The following is a 22,518-nucleotide window of genomic DNA, read 5'->3' as shown; positions in this document are numbered from 1 at the left end:
TGAATTAATTGGATTATAATTACAATGAACTGAATTCCATTTGGCTTGAATTGGACTATATTACTTAAGTGCCTTGAGATGACATTTGTTGTAATCTGGCGCTTTATAAATAAAGTTGAATTGAATTGAATAATCGATTTACTCAGTTTACAGCAGGAGGAGCCCCTGTTTCTCACCTGTGTCCATCTGCCAGACGTAGACCGAGCCGTCAGAACATCCCACCACCAGGTAATCATCAGCCGGACGCCACTTGATGACTTGGATGGGAAAAAGGTGTCGTGACGCCAGCATGATGCACTTCCTCTCTCTGAGGCTCAGCAGCCCCACCGAGTGGTCGCTGGCCACAGAGCAAACGCAGTGCTGCACCCGGGTCTGCAGGAACCAAGAAGAAAGAAAGAGTTTGGTGATGATACAAAGAGGCGAGGCGAACAAACTCAGCTCAGCCTGAACCTCACAGCTCTAAGCAGTCATGAAATTTAGTCTCACGAGTCTTTTTCAGACAAAAGCAACGGCTTTCAGCCAAAGAATGTTGTGATATACCTTCTGCACCTCATATTGGGACTGAAGACAACTGGCTTTACACTGGATTAGAACTTTTATAACAACAAAACAAAGATGCATTGTTCGTCCTGCTTTGTTGGATTCAAACACATGATTAGATTAGACACAGGGCAGAAGCCAAATGACCTGCAATATGCCTCCATTTAAAGGCTTCATTGATTGAAAGAACAGCATCCAAACATCCAGCGTCTTCATTAAAGCTTGTGTGCGACAGCTCAGTCATTGTAGTCCAACGTCAGCATTACCCATCATCCCCGGCAACAGCACACATCTCACTATTTATCTTAATGTCACTGGAAGAATACGGAGTCTGAAAACCCTCTCAGTGCTTCGGTCTGCTTTAAAGGGGGCTGGTGTGGCCACGACAACAGCGCCGAATGTCAGCAGCAAAGCACTCGAGAGCAGACAAAGCAGAAAGCAGAAGAAGCTGAAAAGCCTCCAGCTGATCTGAAACCCTGCAGCCAGAGTTCTGATGAGATCTAACAGCAGAGATCATGTTTCTCCAGTTTTAGCTTCTCTTCATTGGCTCCCTGTTAGATTCAGAATAGAATTTAAGATTCTTCTCCTCACATATAAAGCTCTTAATGACCGAGCTCCATCACATCTTAAAGATCTCACAGTTGGATATTTCCCCAACAGAGCACTTTGCTCTCAGGCTGCAGGTTTCCTTGTGGTTCCCAGAGTTTCTAAAAGCAGAATGGGAGGCAGAGCCTTCAGTTATCAGGCCCCTAAAAGCAGAACGGGAGGCAGAGCCTTCAGTTATCAGGCCCCTAAAAGCAGAATGGGAGGCAGAGCCTTCAGTTATCAGGCCCCTAAAAGCAGAATGGGAGGCAGAGCCTTCAGTTATCAGGCCCCTAAAAGCAGAATGGGAGGCAGAGCCTTCAGTTATCAGGCCCCTAAAAGCAGAACGGGAGGCAGAGCCTTCAGTTATCAGGCCCCTAAAAGCAGAATGGGAGGCAGAGCCTTCAGTTATCAGGCCCCTAAAAGCAGAATGGGAGGCAGAGCCTTCAGTTATCAGGCCCCTAAAAGCAGAATGGGAGGCAGAGCCTTCAGTTATCAGGCCCCTAAAAGCAGAATGGGAGGCAGAGCCTTCAGTTATCAGGCCCCTAAAAGCAGAATGGGAGGCAGAGCCTTCAGTTATCAGGCCCCTAAAAGCAGAATGGGAGGCAGAGCCTTCAGTTATCAGGCCCCTAAAAGCAGAATGGGAGGCAGAGCCTTCAGTTATCAGGCCCCTCTCTGTGGAACCAGCTGCCAGTTTGGCTTCAGGAAGCAGACACCCTCTCTACCTTTAAGATCAGGCTGAAACTTTCCTTTCTGGTAAAGCTTATAGTTAGGGATGGCTCAGGTGAGCCTGAAACATCCCATAGTTAAGCTGCTATAGGCCCAGCCTGCTGGGGGACCTCATCTGTCACACCTTTCCTCACTTTGCTCTCTTTTTCCTCCTGTTTAATTTCTCAAATGATTTTATGTCCATGTGACATTATTGTGGTTATTAACTTGTGTTTCCCTGTTCCAACAGGTATCCTTTGAATGGTGTTATGGTGTTTTTCCCCCCTCTTTTCCCTCTTTTCTGTCTTCTCAAACCCCAGCTGGTCGAGGCGGATGGCCACCCTTCCTGGTTCTGCCAGAGGTTTCTTCCTGGTTCTGGTTCTGCCAGAGGTTTCTTCCTGGTTCTGTCAGAGGTTTCTTCCTGGTTCTGGTTCTGTCAGAGGTTTCTTCCTGTTAAAAGGGAGTCGTTCCTTTCCACAGCCCCTCAGGCTCAGGACGGGAGATTGGACTGAAGACAAGTTTCGGTCCAATCTGTTGGTTTCCTTAGCTCGGATATTATTTTTGAATTGGCTCCATATGAATTAATTGGATTATAATTACAATGAATTGAATTCCAATTGGCTTGAATTGGACTATATTACTTAAGTGCCTTGAGATGATATTTGTTGTAATATGGCGCTATATCAATAAAGTTGAATTGAATTGAATTGAAGAAGCCTGAAAACAGGAGACAAAACAGACACAAACATGTCTTACGCTGCAGTTTTCCGGCGGGACGATGAGCTGCGTGATCTCCCCTCCGTGCACACAGAAGATGTGCTTCATCTCTCCGGTGAAAATGTCCCAGACGATCACAGAGAAGTCCACTCCCCCCGACACCAGCGAGCGCTGGTCGTAGCGAGGGGAGATCTGGTAGGGGTACAGGACGCAGGTCACCTTGTTCCGGTGACCCCGCAGGGTGCGGTGCGGCGGCCAGCCTGCAGGACAGATGGACCGTCAGAGCGGGTGGAAGAAGCCGAGGACGGATGATGACATGAATACAGATGGACGTTATTGGGGTGATTGTGTGATGCCACGAGAGTTAAAACGTGGAGCACAAAGTTCACTGAAACATCACAAGCTTACAGCATCCTGCGTTGACACGATCTAACCAAACAATCGTGATCTGAGGGCTTCAACAGAAAAGAAAAGCCCTCTGAACTGTTCCTGAGACTTTGGGTTCACACCGAGTTTGCTTTCTAAGACACTGAACTCCTCTGACAGCATCAGAAGAGGAAAGAAAGTGTGATATAGCTCAATAATAGCATGTGCTTCGGCTGCTGTAGCTACAGCTGTAGCTACCTATTAGCTGTTAGCTGTAGCTAATAGGGCTGCAACTAACGACTATTTTGATAGTCGATTAGTAATCGATTATTGAAACGATTAATCGAGTAATCGGTTAATTAATAATTAAAACGATCTAAAACTTAAGGATACATTCAAGCCATATTTCATCTTGACTTTTAACATTAACTGAAAATGCTAAGAAGAGTGCGGCTGTAATGCACCAACAGTCAAATAAATACCAAAAAGTGAAAAAGAATACAGCCTGGTTGTAACTTAGGACTGTGAAGCTGAATAATACAGTTTTAATGTTGCATTTTAATGTTAAAATCCAAGACAACTCCGCTTATTTACAGCTAGCAGGCTACGCTAACTAGCTAAACATCTTACCATGGTGAGTCCGCTTTACAAAACTTGCAGGTAATCTTTTTTTTCTGGGTGTTCAAGGTGAAATGCTCCCAGACCCTGGACACTTTTGGACGAGAGGACGATAATTCAGCCGCAGCCATTTCACTGTGTCTACAGGTCATCTCCCGCTATTATTTACCCTAACGCGCATGCGTCTCTAAGCAGAGATAGGAGGGAAGCTAGATGACTCACTCCATACGAAAAATGACGTTCAGCTCGACAGCGTGAAAAAGACGTGTGATGACGTAACCGACAATTAAATAAGTCGGCGACTAATTATGTTATGATTCTTGTCGACAATGTCGACTAATCATTGCACCCTTAGTAGCTAATGAAGAAAGAGCAATTAACAGGAAAGATGTCGGGGTGGAAAACCTGTCAAATACCTCTCCTTAAACAGTACTAGCAGTAAGTCATGAGCGTCTCAATGCACCTAAAATATCAAAACTACTCATTATGCAGGAAAAATACCCCATGAGGCATCATTTCATGTAAAATAATTAGCATTGAGGCATCCAAGCTGTTTGTAGGAGTGTTGTCCAGTTGTTCAAGGCCGAAGACAAAGGTCCATGAAAGAAATTACAAGAAGGAATCTGAGAGACACTGATGTGATGTGAAGAAGACTAAAAGTAACTAGAAATAACTTCTCTTTACTGTAAATTCGAGACGTTCAGTTTCTGAACCTATTCTGGCTGGTGTGCCATCGAAGATAGTGTTGATCAAATAGTCTCCATCAACTAAAACATTTATTTGTCAGTCTGTAAAGCAAGTATATTAACTTCAAGTAAAGAGTCCTCTCCTCACCTCTCCGGAGCATGTGCTCCCCCTGCAGCAGCTGCACGATGGCCGTCTGAGTGGCAGGAACCAGGATGATGCTGCCGTCCTCTCTGCCGCACACCAGGCGGCCCTGAGAGGGGATGTACACGCTGGCCGTCACCTGAGGGGAGCCGAACACACACACTGATTAAAAAAACTACAAAAGCACCAAGAATATTTTCGTTTCTTCAACTCAAGTCAGAGTTAACGACGGAGAGCCAGAGAGCTCGATTTTTGTAGTCCTCAAAAAGATGCTAACAGTTTAGTCGCTTGGCATTGGCCTTTGGTTAAAAGTTGTGCTCAAACCTTGACGGGTTCCTCTTTGCCCGGCATGACGCTGAGCTGGTCGATGATCCCCGCGGACACTGGGATCAGCTTGTCAAACGCCTCCTGAAGGCTGATGGTGGATGACGCCTGCAGCTCTGCACAAAGAGGAAAGGCAGACATGAGACCAGTAAGACGTGAGATGTGTTCCCCGGTCTGAGACCGCGGCTGAAGAGCAAAGCAAAGGTGTCGATGTGAGGAGAAATTTTCTCCAACTGCAGAAGATTCTGTGGAAACACGTCGATCACCGTTGGAAGGTGGGTCCAAAATAATCTGTTTGTTAACTTTATGCTAAATCATAAAAATCAACATTCAAACAGAAGCTTTTGCATTCAAACAGTTCTCCTTCAGTCTTTAGGTCACATAAATGACTGATTTAACTGAAAAGAAATGGCTTCATGTGAAACAATCTTTAAAACATCTCTTCATCGATACTTTCATGGGAAGCTTTATTTAATCATAAAGGATCAGTGGCAGTGACTTTATCAGCTGTACACACATTTAGCCACTAGATGTCAGCCTTTGTCCATCATTAAGTTCACACATTATCCTCCACACCGGGGATGTCAAACTCCGGTCCTTGAGGGCCGCTGTCCTGCGGGTTTTAGATGATGATTGCACCTGATCCAGATTAAATGGATCTTTTCAAAAGATTGTTAAAAGAGAACTCCGGTATTTTTAAACCTGGACCTTATTTCTGGCATGAAATACGTTCATCTACTCACCGAGAACAGTTTGGTGAAAGTCGGCGTCCTTCAGAAGATATTTAGATAACTGGAGATCCATATAACGGAGTGAACGGGACTTAGAGGATGCAGCCTCTAAATAAGGCATTATCTGTCTTTATTTCACCAATACTTTAAGAAGAATGAATGAATGAACGTGTGCTATAGCTCTGTTAGCTCATAGCTGCTGTTATGTGGCTACTTGCAGCTATAGGAGAGCTAACGGAGGGATTTCTACACAGGCACTCTACTGGGACCACTTCATCCACACGCCCCCCTGCAGCACAGTTTATTCACTCCGTGCTCTGTGACAGTCGGCTAACTTCACACAGAGTTTGCTGCTGATAGTTTTGTGCAACATGGCAGGATATTTATCAGATTTTGACGACTTTGAGTAAGATGGACGTTCTTACCGGAGTGAATGAGCTGTGCTGCAGCGGCGGGCGTCGATGACTGTCGTCGGTGAGGAAATAAACGTATTTCATGCCAGAAATAAGATCTAGGTTTGATAAATACCCCTTTAAGTTCTGCACAAGTCTGCTAATGATGCGTTGATCTGAATCAGGTGCAATCATCATCTAAAACCTGCAGGATAGCGTCCCTCGAGGACCGGAGTTTGACTCCCTGCTCCACACACTCGCACAACTCATTTAGTTCTTATTAAACAAGGCAGTGTTGAAGATTTATTTTGTAAAATATGCTGATTTAAAGGCGGTTAAAGCATCCATAATTCTCAGCGCCCTACTTTTGGGATTCCTGGTGAAGGATGCTGGAGACCCTGCAGGTGATCCTTCTAAAACACATCTTTAATGTCTGATAAATGTTGATTTTTTTGCTGCTTTCAGCTACATGCGCAGGTCTCTACGATACTGTTTCATAAGAGAAAGCACAAAGCTGTAGTTACCCGTAGAAGCGGCCGATGGCTGCGGAGGTGAGGAGTCGGGAATGCTCCACAGAGACAGCCTTCCAGCCGAGTCTCCCTGGATAAGCAGCTTGTGGAAAGGCTCCCGCCGGCCGAAAAAGAACCGAGTTACAGGAGGACAGATCAGGAGCTGGATGCATTTGGGAGGAAGAAAAGACGCGTCACTGCACCTGACAACAGTCGTTTCTGCAGTATTTTCCCATAAAGCGGACAGGAAGGTTGTCTAACCCGGCTGAAGTAAACACAGACTGCACATTTTGAACTTGGTGAGTCTGAGAGCCGGATGAACAGAAGTGTCGGTTGTCTCCAAACAAACTGCACCAACACACAGCAAACCGCAGGATGGCACGACCTCACACCTCTGATTCACCACGACTCCCCGTTTTGGCTCTACACCGACAGAAGCCAAGTGATTGCTCCCGGACACTTTAGGTTTAATAGGATGAAGGTCATGTGACAATGTTGTAAACTGGTGGCAAAGCCCGTTTGCAGCCTTGGAGCAAAAAAGCTGAATGAGATTTAAGGGATAGCTGAGGCAGAATATATCAAACTTAAGAGCCTAAACCTTACCAGCCTTGGTATGTCACATGACCTCCGTCATATTTGTCCCACGAGTGCCATCAGGAGGAGCCAGTTGGACGTCTTTTCCACTGGCTGCCACCCTCCATTAACAGATGAGTTCCCCTCTGTTTGTTTGGGCTGCAAGTTTGTCCACTGATGGAAATCATGGACGAAATCAAGAGCCATAGACATGGACAGCTGCGTCAGATCTATCACTCTGGATACATGAGAGCCAGATGAGATTAAACAAGAGGCAGGAAACTCACCCGGTCTCTGACCTTAAAGTAGGACAAAGAAAAAGGCTGATTTGGTTGAATTTAAGGTCTAAATCTGTGATGATTTGTGTCAACAGATGATGAAACTGTCCTCTCCGGCAGAATTACAGCTCGAGTTATAAACTGATGACATTTGGAGTAATGGTGGAGATCTCAGGGAAGCTAAACAGCGATAATCCACCCTAAAACAGAACTAACTGCTTCACTAAAACCACGACTGGAGCTCCAAACGTTCTAAGTAAGAATACAAGTCGAACACCAGCACAATAACAAACAGCAGGAGTAAAAAGCGTCACATAAGGGAGCTTTCCTGATAGGCTGCAGCTTTCACAGCAGAACGCATCCTTTCTTCCTGTGCTGTGGCAGGAGGAAAGAAGGAAAACATCCGGTTTCTGACTCATTAACTCGATCTTACTGTGCAAAAGAAAGGTGGGAAAGGGAGCCGGAAAACCGGCCCATGAAGCAGAAGGTGCACCAGAAGAAGCATGGCTAACCAATCAGGTCATTCCTGCTTTTTATACCGAAGTGTCTAACCGAGACGACTGAGAATCATTCAGTTCTCCACCTCTTTAGAGACGATAAAAAAAATGTTAAAAACTTCATCTCATGGGCCAAAAACTTCTTCTGCACTTTTTCTGGAGCCCCAGAAGCTGAGGATGTAAAGAAGAATGAGACTAAAGCTACGTTTTAAAACGATCAAACCATAAAGAGTGTTCATTCAGAGGCTTCTTCAGCTCCACTGCAACAAACAGCGGAAAAGGAGGCGCCTCGGGACACTTGAAATGCCTGAAATGAACGGCTGTTCAGTTTCTGCAGGCCACTTGAGCTAAAAACACCAAAGAATCAGACTGGACTTTCTGTTTTAGGGTGGAATTTCTTCTCACTTTGTTGATTTGGATCGCAGCTCTTGGCTATAATCAAATAACTCTACATTTTTTAACTAATGCCGTTTTATTCACGTCAGACAAGAGACAAAACACAACAAAAGAAATAAAAAGACAAGTTGAACAAACAGAGACTTTCCTTAAATGCCAACAAATTAATTCTTGTGAATATGGCCATTTTTTTCTAAGCTGCTTGCAGGTGGAGGGTCATGATGATCCATCACAGTTATGGGATGAAAGCTCGTGAGCCTGTGGGTGCGTTAAGGAAGGGGCTGCTGTAACCATGGCAACTTGGATCAATAAGAAGTTGCAGAGGCAGGTCATGGCTGAGGTGAGTGCGGAGCAATCGGTTAGTTCAGCTCCTCTGAACAGTGGGTGAGTGGAAAGGGAATGCAAAGTGCTGCCTTATATCAAACTATTGTCAAACACACACATAAAACCACTTCAGGGTGTGAATTAATTAAAGCCAACATCATATAGTTTTAAGTTGTAAGCAAACAGCACCAAAAAAGGCAGGAAAAACAGGATATCAGCACATGCTGACCCTAACCGAATCTCCTCTGTGTCGTACCTCATCTACACTAAAATGTATTGAAATATATTAAAAATAATGTAAATATTCGTATAATGTCATGTGGAAAATAAAGAACACCCTTTTTCATTTGCAAGGTTCCACTTATCAGGTCATAATAAAACAATAAAGGGAAAAATACAACCTCAGGTTAACAACACGAGTTATTTTTCCATTTAACAGAAAATACAGGAGGTGAAAGCTAGCTACACGCTAACTGATGCTGCAAATCAGATTAACTTCATTAACTGATCATCAGTCAGTGTGAGCAGCTCTATAAAAGCAGAAGTTCTGTCAGTTTAACACGATGCCAAGGAGGAAAGACACCAGCAATGATCTTAGAGAAGCAGCTGCTGCTGCCCATCAGTCTGGGAAGGGTTATAAGGCCATTTCCAAACTATCTGGAGTCCATCATTCTACAGAGAGAAAGATTATTCACAAGTGGAAAACATTCAGGACAGCTGTCAATCTTCCCAGGAGTGGACGTCCCAGCAAGTTCACCCCAAGGTGAAAAAGCCCAGAGCTACATCTCAGACTCTACAGGCCTCAGTTAGCATGGTAAAGGTTAAAGGTCACCCCAAGGTGAAGAAGCCCAGAGCTACATCTCAGACTCTACAGGCCTCAGTTAGCATGTTAAAGGTTAAAGGTCACCCCAAGGTGAAAAAGCCCAGAGCTACATCTCAGACTCTACAGGCCTCAGTTAGCATGTTAAAGGTTAAAGTTCACCCCAAGGTGAAAAAGCCCAGAGCTACATCTCAGACTCTACAGGCCTCAGTTAGCATGTTAAAGGTCAAAGGTCACCCCAAGGTGAAAAAGCCCAGAGCTACATCTCAGACTCTACAGGCGTCAGTTAGCATGTTAAAGGTCAAAGGTCACCCCAAGGTGAAGAAGCCCAGAGCTACATCTCAGACTCTACAGGCCTCAGTTAGCATGTTAAAGGTTAAAGGTCACCCCAAGGTGAAAAAGCCAAGAGCTACATCTCAGACTCTACAGGCCTCAGTTAGCATGTTAAAGGTTAAAGTTCACCCCAAGGTGAAAAAGCCCAGAGCTACATCTCAGACTCTAGAGGCCTCAGTTAGCATGTTAAAGGTCAAAGTTCACCCCAAGGTGAAAAAGCCCAGAGCTACAGCTCAGACTCTACAGGCCTCAGTTAGCATGTTAAAGGTTAAAGTTCACCCCAAGGTGAAAAAGCCCAGAGCTACATCTCAGACTCTACAGGCCTCAGTTAGCATGTTAAAGGTCAAAGTTCACCCCAAGGTCAGACTACAAAACTGCACCTTGCAGTCATTGGGTGAATCGTGAACTCATCGGTATAGCAAAGTATTCTAGAGCCAAATATGAGGCCAGCTGTCTGAGAGCTAAAGCTGGGCTGAAACCGAGTTGTGCCTGAATGAAAACCTGCAAATCTCAATGATCTGAAGCAATGTCTGAAGGATCAAATTCCTCCTCAGGGATGTGAGAGACTGATAACGTCGTACAGGAAATGATGAGCTCAAGTTGTTGCTGCTGAAGGTGCTTCTACGGGCCGTTGAATCATAGGAATGACTTAGTTATTAATATCCACCTTTTTTTCGTATGTAATTGTATCATCATTTTACGACCCGATCATTCATTTCTGTTCTGATACATAAAACCTTAGATTTGAAAAAGGGTGTATTAGATCAATATGACCAGAAGTGAATTCTCACTCTCAAGTTCTTTTTTTTGCATCTTTCTACACATCAGCTTCTTCATGTGCATGAAATAACTGGAACGCATGAGAACTTTAGTCCAATGTGTCTGGTGTGGTGACGTTAAAGGGGAACTCCGGTATTTTTAAACCTTATTTCTGGCATAAAATACATTAATCTACTCACTGAGAACAGTTTGGTGAAAGTCGGCGTCCTTCAGAAGATATTTAGATAACTGGAGATCCATATAACGGAGTGAACGGGGCTTAGAGGATGCAGCCTCTAAATAAGGCATTATCTGTCTTTATTTCACCAATACTTTAAGAAGAATGAATGAATGAACGTGTGCTATAGCTCTGTTAGCTCATAGCTGCTGTTATGTGGCTACTTGCAGCTATAGGAGAGCTAACGGAGGGATTTCTACACAGGCACTCTACTGGGACCACTTCATCCACACGCCCCCCTGCAGCACAGCTCATTCACTCCGGTAAGAACGTCCATCTTACTCAAAGTCGTCGTTCATGTTGTCAAAATCTGATAAATATCCTGCCATGTTGCACAAAACTATCAGCAGCAAACTCTGTGTGAAGTTAGCCGACTGTCACAGAGCACGGAGTGAATAAACTGTGCTGCAGGGGGGCGTGTGGATGAAGTGGTCCCAGTAGAGTGCCTGTGTAGAAATCCCTCCGTTAGCTCTCCTATAGCTGCAAGTAGCCACATAACAGCAGCTATGAGCTAACAGAGCTATAGCACACGTTCATTCATTCATTCTTCTTAAAGTATTGGTGAAATAAAGACAGATAATGCCTTATTTAGAGGTTGCATCCTCTAAGCCCCGTTCACTCCGTTATATGGATCTCCAGTTATCTAAATATCTTCCGAAGGACGCCAACTTTCACCAAACTGTTCTCGGTGAGCAGATGAACGTATTTCATGCCAGAAATAAGGTTTAAAAATACCGGAGTTCCCATTTAAGGCGCCTCATTTAACCCCATCATGTTCCTGTCACTGCATGTTGTCGGTGATAAACTCCGGGATTCAGCGGGTCATTATATGGTTAAAAAGCAGCTTTGGGGACTTTGCATGCTTCTTCATCAGCATGAAGACAGATGAGGAGGGTGATGGTGCTTTTAGAGGAGATTTGTTTTAGTGGGAAGAGAGCGTGAAACCAGAGTGAGTTCAGTCCGTCAGGCAGGCGGGCGGGAAAACAACGAGGGAAGCAAACCAAACAGCCAGTTCGCACCCACCGCCATCGACTCACTGGCTCACACTCCAGGTCCAGCCATCCAAAATGTCTGAAAGTTCTTCAGAAGCACCTGAAAATAACCTGTTACCTTCCTGCCGTTATCTCTGACTCAGCCCCATGACATGTACCAATAATCTGAAGACCTGAAGCTGGTTTCAGGCACATAGTGACCAGCTAATGACAACTGATATAATATAATATTTCTGCTTCTTTCTTTCCATTTAAAATCATCTGTTTTTATGACACTTTCTGTTATTTTTCATTAGTTATTTTAAATCTAACAGACTTTCTTTTCCCCTGCAAGGTTCCAGTTTTACAAGAAAATCAAATATATCAACAAACGTTATTTATAACCTGTATATGTACAAATAATGGTTGATATAAGTCGTCAAACTGTCTTCTGAAACAGACACCCTGGTAGTATTTTCAGTGTCAATCGCTGCAGAAAAGCTGGAATGTGAGCCACTGAGTTGTTGCCGATGTTTTCACAGCAGTTCACCCGGTTTGCTCCGCTCGCCTCGTCGTCACATTCTGGCTGAGCTGCAACGTGAGCATTACAGAACGATTTCTCCAGCAATCGGTAAACATCTGTCCCACCAAAACTGCACTTTAAAAAAGGACCGTACCACTGTGAGAGTAGAGAACATTTAACTCGGTCTAAAAGGTCAAAATCATCGCTGTCGCACAAACAGACGAAACAAAGCTGCTAATTTAGATGACCACAGGGCCACAGACTAGTACTGGAACTATTTGTTTTACTATAATGAGGCATAAAGGCAGCTTTTCTCACTGAAATTGTGGAGAATTTTCCAAACTTAATCCAGGATTTTAAAGCCAGACTGTAGTCGCAGAAGTAGTAGAAAAACATCATCTAACTCTAATTATAGCAACATTTGGAAGTAGCTTTGGTAAAATGTGTCCATTTCTATGGTAATTATCCATGCTAATTATATATGCAGTTTGGAACCATGTGCATAATGCTCATAAATTGGATTATGATTACAATGAATTGAATTCCAATTGGCTTGAATTGGACTATATTACTTAAGTGCCTTGAGATGACAATTGTTGTAATCTGGCGCGATATAAATAAAATTGAATTGAATTGAATTGAATAAATTAAAGATAACTTGGGGAACCTGGGATGAAAAACATAAACTACAATCAAATACCTCATTTTGCCCAAAATTGTAAAAGGTTGAATGTTTCTTCACAGGCTTTTTTACTTCGTTCAACCACTAGTAGGCGCCACAATGGAGAGAAGCGCCTTTATTGAAGCTTTGTCTGTAATCAAATGACTCTTTTGAGCGGCCTTTACCCTTCGAGCTCTCCATTAACTGGGACCAAGTCTTTAAAACAAATTCATTCATTCACCTAAATAAAAAGAGGCAGCACCCACCCAAATTCCATTCGTTTGCTTGGATTCGTTTTATAAATGTTGTTTCAGCTGTGAGATGAGTGAAGACTGGTTATCCAGCAGTAATCTAAAGACCAGGAATCTGAAGCTAACGGGGAAATGCTCAACCTCTGGTGTGGTCCTTAAAAACCCTTTAACGAGTCGTTTTGATGGAGCAGAGATTCTAACTTATGGCCTGTTGTCGATCTATTGAGTCTTTGTTTTTAAAGACAATAAAAGTAGCCGTAGACTGGAATTTCTGTAATTTTGTCCATTTCAGTTTGAGCAGCTCAGCCGAGACTGTGTAACCATCTTCTTCCTGCCCATGGCTTTCAGAATGTGTTTTCTGGGGCTTACAGGAGCCTCTAGAGGCCGATGTCGACATAGCTGCTCAGGGGTGTAGAGCTCCAAGTCGTACCCGCTGGCAGGGAGGCAAATCACCTCCACAGCCACATCCTCCTCCTCCTCCTCACCTCCTCCTATTTCCCTCTGAGAGAAGCGAGGAGGGCAAAGGAGGGAGGGGGCACGGCAGCGATCAGAGGACAGAACAGTATAAGGAACAGCAAAACTAACAAAAAGGCACAGACAACAAATTAATACAAACAGGACATTAAAAGATGAATATAGACAAATAACAACAGCAAACCAAAGCTCTGAAATTAAATCACAGCTACATAAAATACGACACATAAGGGCCAGGTTCATACACATGGATTAACCTGATGATGGGGATACCGATCACTCTGCTGCCATATGGAAATATTATGCAATTAAAACAGTTGAGACTTTAACTTTGCCAGATTTTGTTTTGGTTTGTTTTCCGCTAACGGCTAAATTACAATAAATGGTGACGAAACATTCCCTGCAGGTGTTTAGTATCAAAAGTCTATCTGGACTGTTGAAGGTTAGGGGTCAAAATGGTCCGTCGTCACCTCTTTTCCTCGAGGTTGATGGAAAACATGAGTTAAGGAAATGTTCTTAAGGGCTTAAGACAACCATGCAGTGAGGCATATTAACACATGTTAGCATGCACCCTGATACTGTGCTAACTTTAAAATCATACTACTCCGCTTGCGTTCTAAATGGGGGACAAATGGAGGGTTAAAAGGTGTTTGCCATCATTAGAAAAGCTCATCCTCAGTTTAGCCATCAGACTGAAAACCTCTTCGACTTGTGAACATCAGCAGGTCCGACCCATGTGCCTGAAGTGGGCCCAGCTCATAATGAACTAAATCAAACAATATCATCAATGCTAAAAAGAAAAAGAACACAGCAGGTACAGAACAACTACACACAGAGTAGAAGACAACGCAGCAGCTGCTGCTGGCGGTGAGCATCACGTTAGCATTGTGTTAGCATCACGTTAGCATCGTGTTAGCATCGCGTTAGCATCGTGTTAGCATCGCGTTAGCATCACGTTAGCATCGTGTTAGCTGTGATTTAGTCTGTTTTAGTCATGAGGTTCGAGTGATCGGACCCTGATAGCTACAGAAAGCGTGGTTTGGACTTTCACACTTTAAAAACAACTCATCTCCATCTACTTGGTGTGATTAGAGTCTAAACTCTGTGTTTATGTCACCCAGATTCATGCTGTTATCTCTTCAGGCATCCTATCACACCGAAGAACAACGGTTAGATCGGATCTAAACGCATCATTTAAAACATCACTTTTAAGCAGCTATAGTCGGTATAGTTTGGCCCAAACTGGTTCTTAATAAAAGTTTCTGTAAACATCTCGCAGCTAAACTGTTCAGGTGTCGTAAACGGGCCGCTCAGTTCAGAATAAGAATCAATCTGTTGTTTTTGCTTTTTAAACCGACAACCCTCCCAGAAAGAGCTCTCACCTGTTTGTCTGAGCGGTCGGCGATGCGGTAGATCAGCGGAGGGATTGATCCTTCTTTGGTTTTCCCCACATCACTGCGGAAATGCTCACTGGCCGACAGACAGCTGAGGAACACAAAAACACAGCAACTGTCCATCATTTGTGCTCCGTTTCCGTGGCGTTTCCGTGGCGTTGCCAGGCGAGCGGCAGCGTTACCTGGCTGGCAGCTTGTAGATGCAACTGCAGCCGTCCTCCATCCAGATGATGACTTTATCTGCAGCGATGAACTCTCCACCAGTCCAGGACTGGTCGTTCTCACTGGGCACTGAGCAGAGCAGCGAGTAGTCGCCTGCATCGAACACCTGGTAACACACACACTCATTCATGGAGACGCCAGCTCTCAACGCCAACATCTGCGCTCCGAGCCGCGCTGCAGCCTCTTACCTTCCAGTACTTGGAGCAGACGACCAGCAGACTTCTCTGAGTGAAGCTGCAGAAGGAAATACTCTGACAGCCCTGACAGTAGATGGGTTTGGACTCCTCTTCAAACACAGGGTCCAGGTCCTGGACACACACACACAGAAACTATTTTAAAGGCAAAGCCCCAGCTGATGGGTTTTATCTGGAAATAGACATTAAAAGTGGATCTACATTAGTGTGTTCAGAAGGACTGAGAAGGCTGGGGGCTGCAGAGGGAGCTTTGACTGGACGAATGATTCTTTTAATGAATAAAAAGCTGTTTGGGAGGGTGTACCTGCATCTTGCTGACCTCAGCTGTTATGATCCAGACCTTCAAAATGCCCGTCACTGACACCGCCACCACCGTGTCCTCTGTGGGGACACAGCGTAGAAAAAGCTTGGTTTAAGCAGGACGACACAGGATATTCTGACCTTTAACATGCAAGCATGTGCACACCAACACCAAGCAAACAGAATACTCCAGAACTGAGCAGTCTGGCTTAATGAAACATACGTTTCCACTGTTAAAGATCAGCAAATCACTGCCTTTATTCAAATATAACGCAGCATCCCGACGGTTTTACTGAGGCAGAAGGAGAAAGAAACTGTCACTTGTCAGTGTGTGTAACATTAAAATCCTGCCTCTCACCCTGGGTGCGATGAGATCGGATGATGCTCATAGAGCTGATCCAGTCGGGAGAAATCTTAGAGACCAGCGAGTACAGGACCTCCAGGCTGGTGGCGTCCACCACAAGAATCTCCGGATAGTGGCCATTGCAAAGCAGACGTCCCTCCTTCTGGGTGCCAATGGTGAACTGATAGAACTGAGAGGAGGCAAAGGTGGAGAAGGAGAATGAACGAGGAATCGATGAGAGATCTAAAAAAGCAGCTCAGAGGATCCTAAAGAAGCTAAAAAGGTGACAGTAATCCCTTAATATGCTTCTGATGCAAAAAGAATGAGAATATCTGACCCTACTGCATCAATTTCTTCAGAAATAACTGCAAATCAAACCATTTTGGTTCATAAAAATGTACCCTGGACACAGTGGTTGGCACCTTCACTTATATTATCCCACAAATCTGCAACTTATCGACAGTTTTTCCTGCCTTTTCGGGCTTCTCCATAGTGGTGTCCTTTCATAAAATGAGCTTCTTCTTATTGCCACATCCTGGAAGGGTCTTAACTTAACTGTCACCGTTTCTTTGTAGCATTTCGTAAAGTGGGACATGTCAGTGAACCACTTCATCAGCTTTAAACACATTCTGCTATGATAGTTCTGACTGCATCTGTAATGCAGAACCATCTCCAAAAGTTTCCTTTAAAGCAGCAGAGGAACGAGTGCAACGAGGCGCAGCCACATTTTGCTGATGGAACTGGCTGAAATGTGTTTTTTTCTGCCTTTTTTCAGCTTGTGATCGATTGGGACACAGAAATTCCCCGGAGGTGAGTGCACGTCTTACCCGGATGCCAGTGTGGGCACAGGCCAGCTTGGTGAACTCAATACAGCGTCCATCATTCACATCCCACAGACACATCTCCCTGAAAGCATAAACAACCTGCTGTTAGACATTTAAAAAACCCTTCTGCTAATATCTATAAATCCTGCATATTCTCTCCTCTGTTTGACTGGCTGCAAACTTAACAAACTGCAATACTAAAAGCTGAACTTTCAGCAAACTAAACCGATGATAAAACACAGACTCTGCAGCGCTGCAAGCCGGCAGCAAACTAAGCCACCTTCAGAGTTAACAGTGCAGTATTGAAAGCTGAGTTCTGACGCTGGAACATTGTTAATAAAGTTTTTAAAATAACTCGAAATACCAAAGTGACAGAAAATCAATCAAAAGTCAGTCAGTGAATCACAGTCAGATGTTAATTAAATGTTAAATAAAAATGTCGAATCTGTGACTTCATCAGTATTTAATTGATTAAACAGATGGACGACCGTGGATTTTAACCTAAGTATCGTCCCATTTGACCAGATCTCCGTCTTGAATTAAGTGGGATTTTCTTTGGACTGAGGGCAGCTGGCTGAGGGCAGCAACTCTTAGTTGGTGGTGTCTGCGAGGAGGATGCTGGGTAAACTGCACAGCATCCTGGACACAACCTGCTAACCTCCCACAGAAGCAGCTTCAGCAACAGACTCATTCCACCCCTTTGTAGGCCTGAACGTTAGAGGAAGTTCTTTCTGCCTGTGGCCATCAAACTGTTTAATTCATCTACCTCAGGTCCAGAGAGGATCAGTTTTTTATTATTATTGCTTTAGTCCTGAGGCCAAATGTCACTTTACAATGACACTTCTCCTGATCACTTGCTTGTACAAACTGTTTTCTTTACTGAGGCTGATATTTGCTATTTGCACATATTGTACAGCAGTTACTCTTATGTTAGCTTTATTTTATCTTATTTGTCTATTTTATTTCTATTTTATTTTATTTAGTACTTTCCCCCTTGTTCCATAACTGTTGCACAGCAAATAAATAAAGCCTCTTGAATCTTAAATCTTGAACTCAACGTTAATGTGCTGCTTGGGTGTATTCTTACGCAGTTTTAGCCGAATCCTCTTTGTTATTCTGCTGAAGCTTGAGAGGTCCTTTGATAAAAGCCTCAGTAAATGCAAGAACCAACATAAAAGCAGAATTCAAAGCTTTGACGGGTTAGATTGAAGCACAAGGCTTTGGTGCGTTGATTGGTCTCAGTTTTAGATAAGCAGCTGAGAGTCTGTTTCCCCGGCAGCGACCAGGTAAAGTCGCAAAGTTCAGAATTTAAAGGCCGAGGAGAGAAGAAACTCACAAGCAAAGCGTGGAGGTTTGCTGTCCATGTTTGAGAATCTGCATTTTTATTACAGCCTGAGGAAAAACCAACCAAATGCTCCACATAGATGGTTCTTTTTTTAATAGTCTGTGCATTCGATTGAAATAAAAACCTACTCACCCACTCTCAGAAGCGCTGACCATGTACTGTTTGTCACTGCAGGCGCTGGCTTTAGCCAGACAGGTGATGGAGGCAGTGTGACCAAACAGAACCGCTCTGGGACAAATCTGAGCAGAGAAGAAGAGGAAAATAAGAGAAAGCATCACAGATAGGCGCCAAACATACGTACACAATCACCGAAATCATCCTCAGAAATACCTCCAGCTCAGGCGTCATGTCCCAGAGACAGATCTGCCCATCGTGGCAGCCAGTGATGATGGTGCTGAAGTCATCCATCACCAACAAGCTGCTGATGCAGTGGGTGGGAGCCGTGCGGCTCCACAGCACGATGGGCAGTACCAGGTTGTTCCCTGACATTATGCTGATCTGTCTGGACAGAGAAGGGACGGTTAGCTCCAGCTAGACATAAGCAAAATAATCAGTAAGGGTGGCACAGATGATGTCACAACAATGCAGTGGATGGTTTTAGGAACAGTTACATGTTTAAATTGATTCTTGGTTAACAGTCCAGCCTGCAGCTTGTTGCAGCTACATCTGGGAATCAAAGCTGCCTTTTCAGAGAAGCAGCGTATGGTTGTTGTTTTTTTAAATGAACGAATGCAGAGGAGGAAGGGCATGTCTGTCAGTGGTGTTCAGGGGTCCAAGTCGGATCATTTTCCTTTGCAATGTGGACAGATGCATGTTAGAGCTTCCAGGCTTTTAAGCTAAATTTGGTCAGCTGCATGTTTACTCCAGCTCTGCACACAACACACAGACATCAAACTCCAACCAGAGCCGATCCGCTGATCCTCACATTCAGCATAAAAAGAACAGATCTCCTCAAAGTGTTGACCTGTTCTTCACGTTAGTGAAGCACAACAAATGAGAGGAAGTTTGCTTTCATTCCATTTAAAGTGCAGGAATTAGCTTGCGACAGGTGGAAAACACCATCTCAAAGTATCGCTTCAAAAGATAACCATGTACATGAACCAGTGCCTCTATAAAAAACAGCAAAATTACTGAAAAATACGAACTTTAGTGAATCGATGCTCTGGTTTTACTTGTAACTTTTAGCTAGCCAATGCTAAAGATGCTAACACGTAGCATGCTAATGTTTAACGTTTGTGATGCTGAAACACTGAAATAGGTGCAGATTGTGTTGTCATGTGCCAACGTCAACATCAGCTAACATTTCGCTCCAAACACACGATCACTGACACTTAGCAGCTTATCACAGCAGATCGATAGCTGCGTCATTGATCCAGTGGAGCACAAATACGTCGTCAATAAGTCACGAGTCAGTCCACTCGAGAATGCACGCGGGGAAACAGCAGTGAGATAAAACAAACATCACACTGTGCACACTGTCAGAGAAGGCATTAGCTGCCTGTTTGTGTGCCACATTTGAATCAATAACCTTGGTGCTTCTCTTTAAATGTAAGAGTGAAAAATGGACACATTGAAATCGTTGTCTGATCGAAAGCAGGCAGCTGACTGACAGAAGGACAAAGCCAGCAGTGATGAATACTGTGGGTGTTTAAACCAACGTTTATCTGTCACTGATAACAGGACCGTAGAGGACATATTAGCGGTGCAGTGATCTGTGAAGCGCTAAGGCTAAATTACACCTGCAATAGCGGGACTTCCGGGTTAGCAACGCGGCTAACGGAACCAAAACACTGGGGACAAAACTGCTCGGACCTACCAGAAGCAGCAGTTCTACTGGAACATCTCCGTTTGACAGAGGATTGCTGACAAACGTTGCCTCCTGTCAAAGATTAAAACAGAAGTAACAGCTCCCCTCGGCTTCTTTGGCTTGCTCGTCCCACCGACAAAAACCGATCTGTTCGGTCAGCTGATTACGCGACAACTAACAGGCACATCCGGTCAAAAAAAGCTTCCGAGCGTCACGACTTTCAGTGTGGTTCCGTACTAATGATAATTTAAAGAAAAATACGTTTCAATTCGTTTTAAACGCATTCTTATTAATACGTAAAACAATACGATCTAATTATTTGAAAGTTTTCACTTGAGGTATGATGTGCGCGCGCAGAAGCGCGTGTTTGTCTCTAACGTTGATGAATCTTTGTTTTTTTTTTTTAAACGGTTTTTAACGGTTTAACGTTTTTAAATCCTCGGGGCTAAATTAAGAGCAGATCATCATTACTTCCAATTAAATATTTTAGTGTGTGTGTTTCAGTTTACAAATGTAAATGTAATTTATTTCTACAGCCCTTTACAACAATCCATTTCGTTACCAAAGTGCTTTTCAGCAGATAATAAATAAAGAAAAGAATAAGTAAAAAACAACAAAATGCAGCAAAATTGAATAAGATAATATAAAAGTGTCACCCTACTACTGGGTATTAAAAGCCATGTAAGCCAGGTTTTTAGCCCAGATTTAAAGAGGCCCAGGTCAGAAATAAGGCACATCTCAGGGATACAACACACGAACAGATGTTTTTTATTAGTTGAGTCTGATATTGATAGTATATATTGTTTCATATCTTCAATAAAATAAAAATACAATGAAAAATGGTATTTCTCTGACAAATTTAGATATGAATGAAAAATGTAGCTAACAGAATTAAAATGTTTATTACAAAGAAGAACAGAATAAAACATTTTCCCATCGTAATGAAAAGATACGGTCGGTAATAAATCTGCTGAGTTCTTTTCAAAATGTGAAAACACCAAAAAAGATGTGTCACAGATTCTGGATGATCACCACAGAAGATGCTATTAATATTCATATTACTTTTACATTTCAACATGAAGCGATTGGCTTTGAATCGAAACCTCTGTCACCTTTTTTACAATTAAATATTTGTAAGGGATCATCCACACTTCAATGATGGAATATGGAAGAGAGACGACATCCTTTTGACACAAACTGCACACTGTAGTTTCTCATTGCTGTTACCAGGTTGCTGCCTCACAGCAGGAGGGTTCCTGGTTCGAATCCCGGCTGGTTCTTTCTGCGTAGTTTACATGTTTGCGGGTTCTCTCCTGGTACTCCGGCTTCCTCCCACCGTTCAAAAACATGCTGTCAGGTTAAAGGGGAACTCTGGTATTTTTAAACCTGGACCTTATTTCTGGCATGAAATACGTTCATCTGCTCACTGAGAACAGTTTGGTGAAAGTCGGCGTCCTTCAGAAGATATTTAGATAACTGGAGATCCATATAACGGAGTGAACGGGGCTTAGAGGATGCAGCCTCTAAATAAGGCATTATCTGTCTTTATTTCACCAATACTTTAAGAAGAATGAATGAATGAACGTGTGCTATAGCTCTGTTAGCTCATAGCTGCTGTGTTGTTGTTATTGGCAGACGTCCTTACTTCCTTACCGGAGTAAATGAGCTGTGCTGCGGCGGCGGGCGTCGATGACGTCATCCCAGTAGACGAGTGTGTAGAAAGCCTCTATAAGGCCCCCGATAGCCGCACAGATTCAGTTGGTGACTCTAAATTGTCCTTAGGAGTGAGTGTGGTTGTTTGTCTCATTTGTCTCTTGTGTGGCCCTGTCATGGACTGGCGACTTGTCCAGGGTGTAGTCAGCCTCTCGCCCAAAGACAGCTGGGATAGGCTCCAGCCTCGCTTGCGACCCTAAATTGGATTGTACTGTTGAGAATTCTTTGGGAGTGACTGGAAAATTACACAGTGAAAGGAAGTCATTGTAAGTGAGTAATCGTCCGTCTCTGTTAACCAGCTGACCCACCATTAGAATCCCACTTTGAACCCAACTGTCAAAGGAAAGTGACAGATTTTTAGTTTGCCAACATTACGAATACAATTGTAAATATAAAACAAAGGCCTTTCAGAGATGAATCCCTTTGCAGCCACTGGTTGTTGTTTTTTTAGTTTTCTGTATAACTGGAATCAAATTTGAAGAAGATCTTACCTTTTGGTCTTTGTAAAAGTCCTAATTATGTGACTTCTTGTTCAACAGGAATGTTACAGATAGCATTTGTTGTGCAGTATTTAATTGCTAACTGATTTTTAGACGTGGGCATAAACAGAGGCTTCAGAGAGGTGATGAATCACAGCGAGAGCAGCAGGACTTTGGATTGCATTCATTAGACAAACGGTGGCTCCTTACCAGCTGTAATGATTCCTCAGCACTGTTAGAAATATGAGTTGCAAGATTAGCAATTTGGGTAAAGAGTAAAAATAAATTTGGTGGGAAGGGACTTTTTTTCACGTGAAATCTATCTAATTTTGATAGAACTATTGCCATTAGAGTATTAAGTTTTAATGGGTTTACAAAAAAAATCCAAAGCCAAATGTTTTCCAATGATTGAAGAATGTGTTATTCTGTAATAAACTCATACAAGTCGTTGGAATGACGTGAACAGAAAGGAAAATCAATAACA

General features: G+C 43.4%; 1 protein-coding gene across 3 annotated transcripts in view; it reads right to left on the bottom strand.

The window, feature by feature from the left end:
• The window catches only part of LOC140276689 (WD repeat-containing protein 7), a 119,849-nt gene extending 99,841 nt beyond the window's left edge, over positions 1-20,008 (bottom strand). For 2 of the 3 annotated variants that reach the window (XM_072371487.1, XM_072371489.1), the window contains exons 1-14: positions 19,852-20,008; positions 18,366-18,537; positions 18,168-18,274; positions 16,694-16,772; positions 15,882-16,056; positions 15,528-15,604; positions 15,218-15,337; positions 14,990-15,135; positions 14,796-14,898; positions 6,331-6,478; positions 4,684-4,799; positions 4,366-4,498; positions 2,587-2,807; positions 177-372 (exon numbers count right to left, since the gene is read on the bottom strand). In XM_072371487.1, coding sequence (XP_072227588.1) covers positions 177-372; positions 2,587-2,807; positions 4,366-4,498; positions 4,684-4,799; positions 6,331-6,478; positions 14,796-14,898; positions 14,990-15,135; positions 15,218-15,337; positions 15,528-15,604; positions 15,882-16,056; positions 16,694-16,772; positions 18,168-18,274; positions 18,366-18,524 — 1,780 coding nt within the window. In that variant the 5' untranslated portion in view covers positions 18,525-18,537; positions 19,852-20,008. The remainder of the gene's footprint in view (positions 1-176; positions 373-2,586; positions 2,808-4,365; positions 4,499-4,683; positions 4,800-6,330; positions 6,479-14,795; positions 14,899-14,989; positions 15,136-15,217; positions 15,338-15,527; positions 15,605-15,881; positions 16,057-16,693; positions 16,773-18,167; positions 18,275-18,365; positions 18,538-19,851) is intronic. The other variant, XM_072371488.1, reaches the window with a different exon arrangement.
• Between the last annotated feature and the right edge of the window lie 2,510 nt (positions 20,009-22,518).

The sequence above is a fragment of the Leuresthes tenuis genome, unplaced genomic scaffold (genome assembly GCF_036924035.1).
Source record: "Leuresthes tenuis unplaced genomic scaffold, fLeuTen1.0.hap1 SCAF_19, whole genome shotgun sequence".
Taxonomy (NCBI): Eukaryota; Metazoa; Chordata; class Actinopteri; order Atheriniformes; family Atherinopsidae; genus Leuresthes; species Leuresthes tenuis.
This window is presented reverse-complemented; position numbering and strand designations above follow the sequence as displayed.